The following is a 9,994-nucleotide window of genomic DNA, read 5'->3' on the forward strand; positions in this document are numbered from 1 at the left end:
GAGGTCATCATCTTCATTTCTTGATATTCCCTTGGAATTATATATGTGGTGGGCATGGCTTACAAATGAGCCAACGTTTATGTCCAATATATATCTTTTGTAGTTTTCATTTCCGCGGCCAGCATCTCATGCGCGCCATTGAAATTTGAGTATGATATATAAGGGAATCTTTTTTCTTTTCTCTTTCGAGGGGAAATTAAAATGAAATTATAATTTACATCCTCATACGACATATGACACTTGGAAGATTTATTTTTATTTTTGAAAGGAACATGTATACTTTTCATTTCACTGTAAACAATTGTTACAAAGTTTGTCTTGTAAAACAAAAGAAAATACTTTTCTATCCAAATCTTCTTTTCAGTATATGACATGGCTAATTTTGCCTGTTCGTGAGCAACTTTATTACCTTCCCTGTATATATACTGCAATCTCCAAGTTTTCCTATTTGTGAACATCACCCTTAAATCATCTGCCTGTACCAAGAACTACATCCCTCTTTGCCGTTTATCCTTCCAATAACTACTACTGCATCTCCTTCAAACACAATCATGGAAATATTCAATTATGTACATAACTACACTGCACGCTACAGAGCACATATCTCAACTAAATAGCATTGCATATTTTCATTTTTTGCATACACAGTGACACCAACACCTCACCCTCTTCAACCCTTATAACCACACCTGCTCCCATCCTTATCTGTTTTGAATCATACGCTGCATCCTAATTCATGAAGATTTATGAAGTAATAGAATGATTGAGAACTGATATATATATATATCAATAAATTTATATATAAATAAATTTATAAATTAACGTAATTTTATAATAAAAATAATTTTACAATTTGATGTATTATATGAAAATATATCAGTTTATACGTTTTCTTTTGTATCTAAATTATTTTTCTTTCAAAAATTTTAATGATAAGAGTTGTGATATAAGAGCACTCCCAGTTGATTTTTTATCATATCCTTTAAAATACATCACTAAAATTTACTTTTTCTATTTTACATAATGACTTTTATAATATACCATACATCAACTTATTTATTTTTTCTTCATGTCATTTAAATATTCTTGTTTATTTATTTTAAATAATTTCTCAATCTTCTCATATCTTTTAATATTTACTTATCTCCCCATCCTCAACATCTTCATCACTTGAAAACTGAGATGAATAAAAAAATCATCATTGGTATGGACTCTAAAAATAATTTTAGTGAAAAGCACACTTGTCGTATTTTTTTTCTCCATCCAAGTAGGTGAAAATTTTCAAGAATTTCTCAACAATTGAATAAAGCCTAAATTTTATTTCTCCACAAAATCCAAAGGCCCAGACGTCCTAAAATTTTCCCAATGTTTCAAGGCTTCTGGCCAAGAAAGAACACCAAATAAAAACCATTAAGAGAGCTTTTCGTCTGAATTGATGCAGCCCAAATCAAGGAACAACAAAGATGAATAATAAACTTTGCTCTGCAGGTGGCGCAAAGGAAGAGCTTGAGCAAACAAACAACAGGGGCTAAACGAAATTATTCTAAAGTTCAACAGCCGGGAAACAAGCATTCACAGGGGGGAGAAACAAATTAAAAATGTTTTACAGTGTGAACAGTATCCTCTAGATGTAGCGGGATCACTGTAGCAACATGAAAAATAAAGATAAAATAAACATTGGAGGTCTTTTTTGAGCAAATTTCTTCAAATTTTAGATAATTGTCTTTTTCAACATCCCTCGGGAGTGCTCTAATCAACGGAATAATCCACGGGATGCGGCAAAAAACTTTTGCATTAATGTTCATATGACTTCCCATTTTCTCTATCGTTTCAGTATAGGGATATCACATCATCAGTGCTCTCTAATTATATAAAAACTAGCCAGTAATTACTCTTAATTTCTAAACTAGACTTCATAAATTAGCTTAATTTGCAATAGAAACAAACACCGTGCGATTCTGCTCAAAAAACAAACCACACGCAGATGGTTCGTGGAAAAACAGTCACCGGCACGCATGTTTGAAATATCATGCTTCTGCATCTATCTACTGTACAGTACGTATCCTTCCTAGTATATGTATTGTATTGTATCTGTCGTCGTCTTCACTCCAATCTGGATTCTGGATTAGTTTTCAACTCCATCACCAGCACTGGTCCGTTTCCCAGTTCCTGCGCGTGTAGCCGGAAAACCCCGAGGTCGTCGTCAACGGCCGAAACCGACGAAAAACCTTGCGATCGTAATCGGCGCGTTTCTTGGGGTCCGACAGGGTTGAGTAGGCAGCATGGATCCTCATGAACTCGCCGGCAGACGAATCCTTCCGATCGGAAGCAGCCACGACGTCGGGATGGCAAGTCCTTGCCAATCGCCGGTACGCCGTCTTGATCTCCTGAAAAGTGGCGCCCGTGTTGATGCCGAGGGTCTCGTACAGCGAGGTGCGCGTCGCCGTCGCGGCAGCCATATACGACGTCGTGCTGCGGCTCTCGGTGGAAGTGGCCGCGAAGGCGGACGGAGGAGTCAGTCTCACACGTGGCGAGGCTTGAGAGGGAAGCTTTACCGAGAAATATGGAGCGTAGAAAATAGTAGCAGGGGAAGGGACGGAGAGCATGGTACTGTGAGGTTTGGGCTTTGCCGTGGTGTGAGAGAGAGAAGCGCGTTGGGGTCTCAGGCTTTTTTTTTATTTATTAATAGGGTCTCAGGCTATATAAATAGAGTGAGCGCCAAGAAAGGAATAATATATTAATAGATTGGGCCCGGGGTTTATTTAACCAATGTATATGGTCAAGTTGTGGGGGTCGATTGATCGACTAAGACCGATGGAGTACCGATGAAATGACCGATGAAGTGTAAAAAAAATTATTTATTTATTTTTATTTTAATAATTTTTTATACAGTTTTAAATATTTTTAAAAAATATATTTATTTATTAATATTTACTTATTTAATCATTAAATAAAATTAAAAAATAAAAATAAAATAAAAATTCAATCAATCAAATTTATACGTTAAATATATCAATTCAATTAGCATTTTTCTATCTTTTAACATCTCACTATTAAAAATTGAAAAAATATATTTATCATCTATTTTTTTATTATTTTCTCATCAATTAATAATGTAATATTATATTATAGGTTTATAAGTAAGTGTCGTATAGTTATTTAAAAAAATAAAATTTATTACTAAAAAATTAATTTTTTTTTATAAATTCTATATTTATTCATTTTTTTAAAATGATTACGCGACAATTATATACTTACTATTATAATTATGATTTTGTATTGAGTAATACTTTTTTTTCTTTTAGATAAGATAACATGTTACAAGTCCAAAATTTAGATTGTATAAGTATCGTACAAATTTTTTAAAAAATAAAATAGAATTCATTATAAAAATCTGAATTTTTTCAGATGGATACTAATATTTTCAAACGATTTCCAAAAAACGTGCAGATAGTGTGCTTGCATAAAATATTTTCCTTATATTACATATGAGATAAGATCTTTTTCTGTTTTTCAAGTTCTAGTTTTCTCGATTGTAACGTCTTCTCTTTTTGAATGATAGATAATTGGACTCATCAAAAGATTACCATTTGATTGAACCGCTATTAATATGGAATATTAACCCACTTTTAACTAATTAAGATTATATTAAGATAAATGTTTAGAAAATAATATGATTATTTTTAGAAAATAAGTTATACAATCGGACAAGTTCTGAATTTAATATTTACATTAAAAAAATTTATTTTTCAATAAAGGATTTTACTTTTTTAATAGAAGTGCGTACATAAAACGTACATATTCTAAAATTATATCTAGCATTACCAGAATAATAATTATTAAAATAAAACTTTTGAAAATATGCATTTAAAAGTAATTTTAATAATTGAATGTATATTTTTGATTAAATATTTTTATAAGTTAATCATGTGTATACACAATACCACTTATTACGGCATTATAATATGTAATAAGTATTTTTTATATATAAATTTTATGTGTAATCACTCTTATGTATTTTTTATATATTCTATTAATGTAATTAGTTTCATTATTTTTTTAATATAAAATAATTAATTTAGTCAAACACATCAATAGAATGTATAAAAAATATGTAAATGTGATTATATATAATAAAATTATTTTTTATATTATATGACTTGACGGATTTATCTTCTTGGTATCTTTTACCAAGTGAAGTATAAAGGAATCATTTTGATCACATGGAAAGCAGTTTTGGTACTCATAGCATTAGTGCAAAAGATAAGATACTGTCGTTGAATAACAGTACCATGATCTTATCATGCCTTACCCCCACAACGCACAAAGAATATAAGATCATATAACCTGCGTGGAAGAAACAAAAGCTTTAAGGATTTTATTACACGTAGCTAAGCAGACATGAGACAACCTTTTTACCCCAAAATTACTTTCCGAACAATATACCTTTGCCTTTCTGGCACGTTCATATAGAACGACCTCCACTACATTGCTAACTTTATGAATAAGATAAAAGGGTTGGTCAAGTTACACATATCACATCTTTGTTCTCTTGATCACAAGTCACGCGGTTTTATACGATCTATTAAATTTATTTTATAATAAAAATAATTTTAAATATATTATTTTAAATCACGTTAATTTATAAATTCATTTTTAAAAAATTTTTTATAATTAAAATATTTTTTTAATTTTTAATATTACGTGAATAATATAAGAATATTTAATACTGTATCTTTCTTTTTAAACCATTCAATTTGTAATTTGTTAACGATTCTGATCAGCTGGCCACAAGTGTAATTTGGCTGCTTTTGGAATCTCTCCTTACAAAAGGGATAAGAAGTAAGAACCAAGAAGTCATTCAACTTGTCTTTCAAAATGAAATAATTAATACTGGAAGAAAAGCATCAACCGTGTATAGTGCAATGTTTCGAACTTTAGACACAACCAACAGTCACTTGACAAGTACAAAGGCCACTAACTTTATTTTATACTAAAAAATTAAAAAAACCAATCAGATCACTAGCTAATTCTTTGATGTGACCCTCTTTTCCTCTCCATCCCAAAATAAAAAAATAAAAAATACATAAAGAAATATGGAGTGACAACTTAAAGTACGGCTGCTGGTAATTGTTCAGCAAAATGCTAGTTTGCCTTTTGTTTTTACTAATTAAAAAAATAATTATTATTGTATTTGTATTTTTTTTTTCTTCTTAAATGTTTAAAGATGTTTAAATACATGTATTGATCGGTATGTACTAGAGGCATACCCATCAGTACATGTATTAACCTTGTGTCAAATTTTGTCTTTGATACCTTTAAATGTGTCATAACTAGCTCTTCCTACCATAGCAGGCAACTCCAGATATTTTTTACAACTCCAGATATTTTTTACAACTACTTTGCAACCTTGTCCCTAAATCATGCACTATTCTATCCTTCTCTACTTGTTGGACTCTAGAGCTAAACATCACAGTTATTTTTTATAAATTCATGCATTGACTAGAAACTGCTCCGTATACCCTTAATATATCTTTTACTCTCAAGCATTCTAACCACTTGGCTCTTACAAAGATAATGCAATTATTAGCAAATAAGAGGTGAGAAACTCTTATACCTCCTCTTGTAACAACCATTCCTCTAATATCTCCCTTGGCTTCAGCTGCATTAATGAGGCTGCTAAGTCCCTCAACACATAATAAGAATAGGTAGGGGGATATTGGGACCCCTACCTAATACCCCTCGAGGAATATATAATATCACCTGGCCTCCCATTCACCAAAACAATATAAGAAACTGATATCACACGGGCCATGATCATCCCTATCCATTTCTCCCCTAGGAACATTCAACCCTGTCATATGCTTTCGAGATGTCCATTTTCAATGCCATACATCCCCCTTTCCCCTTGGATCTAATCTTCATCAAGTGTAAAGCTTCATAAGCTGCTATTACATTATCCACAATCATCTACATAGAATAAATGCACTCTGATTTTTAGCAATAATCTTGTCTAATACCAACTTCAATATATTTGTAAGGGTTTTTGAAATTAGCTTGTACAAAACATTGCACAAGTTAATTGGTTTATAATCATCAACTTTCTTAAGCTCCGAAACTTTAGGTATCAATGCTACATAGGTAAAACTAATGGATTGCTCAAGAACACCCCCATTCAGAAAACTCAACACTGCAGCACACACATTCTCCCCAACTGTATGCCAATAGGTTTGAAAAAAGCATACCCCAAACCCATTAGGGCCAGGGGCTTTCAAAAGTACCCATTTGCTTAAAAGCTACTAGAACTTCATCCCTTGTAAAAGGTTTTTCCAATTCATAATTCACATGATCAATAACTCAAGCCCCAATGGATTTTACCCCCTTTGCCACCTACTAATTTGAAGGAGCTTCTGGTTTATAAGCCTCTGTATAGTATTGCCTAAAAGCCTCCACCACTTCCTCATTCCCTTTTTTCAATTCTGAACTTGCATCTATTATTGAGGTGATCTGGTTCTTCTTCCTTCTCTGTTTAACACAAGCGTGAAAAAGTTTTGTGTTTTTATCTCCTAGGGAATACCAATTGCATTTTACTCTTTGTTTCCACCTTATATCCTCCTTTTCTAGTAACAAACTGACCTCCTATTGCACTCTATGAAGTTCTACAGTATCACAAGGCCCCTCTCTTTCCTATAGCTCCTTTATTCATTTGTTCAACTGTTTAATATCATGACACCTCTCCCTATCCCTTTTCTTGAAGTTCTTGCTCAATTTACCACTGCACACTTTCAATATCTTTTGAATACACAAAAGGTTCCATTCCAGCTCGAGAAGTATCAGTCCAATCTGTTCTAACCAATTCCTCACAATCATCCTCCCTAATCCAACTTACCTCAAATTTAAAAGAATGTTGCAATCTAGGACCACACCTCAAGTCCCTCCTCATAAAGAGCATGACTGGGTGATGGTCTGAACTACTGACTATAAGACCTTCTACTTTAGCCTTCCCAAATAGACTAATTCGCTCATTATTAACTATATATTTATCTAATCTTTCTTTTGTAAAAGTGTGGTCTGAGTGTTTATTATTCCAAGTAAAGGGATTGCCAACAATTCTCGTATCCACCAGCTTATTAACTTCTAAAGCTTCTCTAAAGCCCAAGATCAACTTCTCATCTCTTCTGTTGCCTCCCCATTTCTCATTTTGTGATAACAATTCATTGAAGTCCGTAGCTACACATCACGCCCTTTCTTTTGGTGGATTTAGTTGCTTAAGAAGCTCCCACAATTGCCACCTCTTATTAGCCTCAGGGTGCCCATAGAACCTAGTAAAAAAACCAGCATTCATGATCCCCACCTTTAATAGAAGCACTAATATGCTACTGGGAGTAACTTTCTACTACAACATCATCCTCCTCTTCCCAAAACAAGGCCAAACCACCTCTTACCAAAGGATTAATTGCCAAGCACCCTTCCATTCCCAACCTCCTTTTTAATCTTTCAACAGCAACAACTTTTATTAGGGTTTCAATAAGAAATACAATTTTGGGTCTCTTATTCTTCACCAACAAGTAAAGCTCTTGAACTATCTGAGGTTTTCCAAGTCTTTGATAGTTTCAACAAAAAAGATTCATAATACCAAGTGGTGATGTGACGCCCCCAAATTCCGTTTGGGATCGGACGGACATTTGAAGCGTCGAGATATGCAACACAAGGTTACCTGCCCCCGTTCATGACATATAAGATGCAATATTCCTAACATGCATCTAACAATATGCAATATTCGCTGCGGATAAATTTTTTGTCTTTAGCAATACTATGCACCAAATTGAAAATATCCCAAATGCTTAAAACATACTTCATACATAAAAATCCATTGAACAACTAAGATCACAACACTAGTCCAAAATGGTTATGATCCAAAAAGTAGTAGAGATGCAACTCAATTGTACAAGTAGTAATTTACGTTAATTACTATATCAACATTTATGTCGCACCGTCACTTAGTCAACTGTGTCTAGTTGATCAGCTCCTGATTCTCCTTCAGGTCCTGTAACAAGATCTACCATTCGGGGGGAATGGTAGTTGGGACTACCAAAGTGAGATTTGATTACAAATCTCAGTAAGTTAACAAAAAGTTTCCACACAAGCTAATGATGTATGGATGTCAGTAAAAGCATAAATGTATAATCAAATTCATAAGAAATTAAAGCATAACTTGGAGTACAACATAGCATAATTGACATAACTTAAATTGAAACATGAACTGAACTTGACTTGCAACTTGACTTAGCATGAACTTGCTCTGAAACTTGAATTAACATGAAAATACATACTCCACAGTTGTTGTGGCCCCATGTATTCTACACAAACTTGACTTAACATGAAAAATACATACTCCACAGTTGTTGTGGCCCCATGTATTCTATACAAACTTGACTTAACATGAAAAATACATACTCCACAGTTGTTGTGGCCCCATGTATTCTATGTGTAAATACATACTCCACAGTTGTTGTGGCCCCATGCATTCTACACATCACAATGCAGTTAAATACATACTCCACAGTTGTTGTGGCCCCATGTATTCTACATAAACTTGACTTAACATTAAAAATACATACTCCACAGTTGTTGTGGCCCCATGTATTCTATGTGTAAATACATACTCCACAGTTGTTGTGGCCCCATGTATTCTACACATCATAATGTACTCAAGATGAAATGTGACTGGAATACGAAAGGACTGAAGTCCTGACGTAACATAACGTGACTTGAACATAACTTAGAATACATGACCAACTTGAGATAGAAACATTTCGTAACATGGCATAACATATAATAGACAACATATTTAACATGACATACTTGCAACAGTGAATATTACATGACTTGACTTACATGTAATGGATGACATACTTAGCATGACGTACTTGTAATGTACAGTAATATATAACAGAATATATTATGTAACAGATAAAAATTGATGACAGAATAAATTCTGTATAATAGACAATTACATGATAACTTGACATGGCATGACACATATGATAACGTACATACATACACTGTAGTTCTTTTACTTAGCACACATACACAGTAGACTGCTAGTAAGTTAAAAGCTAACTTATCTCGATCTCCGCGTTTCTTATAAAACCTCAAGCGCGATCACGAGGAACTGTAATTAGTGATTCTAAAAGTTAGTACTAAATCACTAATAATTTGAAATATGGAAAAATACTAACTTAAAGAGTAAAATTTCCATTTTACTTTCTATATGTAGGAAAATGACCGTTTTACCCATAACTTAAGGATTTTGCATACTAACTCCAAAAGTCACCAAAATTTACATGCCTCATGTAAATTTTATCCTCAACTCAAATATCAATTTAGAAAAATTTAAAACTAATCACAACTATTAAAACTCCATAGGGCCGAAATTCTCATATGCTATTTCTATTGATTTTTGTTTCCAACTTGTTTTGATCAACCTTTTGATCTATGACTTATAAATATGTGATCTTCAAACCAAACCATCACATGGTTTAAAAAGATGTCCTAAAACATATATAAGCTTCTAATTCAAGATCACATGGTTAAAAATTAACCAAAACATAAATTTAGCCAAGAACATCCACACTTTGGCTTATCTGAATATCTCTTTACATAAAATTTCATATCTTTGAAACTAACATCAAATATCTTCAAAATAATAATATAACATGTATATAAGATGCTTAGGATCCTCCAATAAAATTATCAAAGTCATTAGAATAAGTTTAGACCACCAAAGAGTTAAACTTTCTCAAAATAGAAACTGTTTTTCTTCTTCCAGTTTCTAAGTTTCTAAATCTAAGCAAATATTTCATCAAAACCTTCAATCATGCAAAAATCCTCAACCAATAGTCATATATACATGTTAAAAATACTCCATAAAAATTTCGGACCAATATCTATCCATTAGCTTGGTCAAAAACTCCAAACTATAACATATTCT

General features: G+C 32.7%; 1 protein-coding gene across 1 annotated transcript; it reads right to left on the reverse strand.

Annotated features, from left to right (window-relative positions):
• Nucleotides 1–1,774: 1,774 nt before the first annotated feature.
• Nucleotides 1,775–2,694, reverse strand: LOC122317934 (chaperone protein dnaJ 11, chloroplastic-like). The gene has a single exon (XM_043135019.1). The coding sequence runs from the start codon at nt 2,604–2,606 to the stop codon at nt 2,142–2,144; it is 465 nt and encodes a 154-aa protein (XP_042990953.1). The 5' UTR covers nt 2,607–2,694; the 3' UTR covers nt 1,775–2,141.
• Between the last annotated feature and the right edge of the window lie 7,300 nt (nt 2,695–9,994).

Source organism: Carya illinoinensis, chromosome 8, assembly GCF_018687715.1.
Source record: "Carya illinoinensis cultivar Pawnee chromosome 8, C.illinoinensisPawnee_v1, whole genome shotgun sequence".
Lineage (NCBI taxonomy): Eukaryota > Viridiplantae > Streptophyta > Magnoliopsida > Fagales > Juglandaceae > Carya > Carya illinoinensis.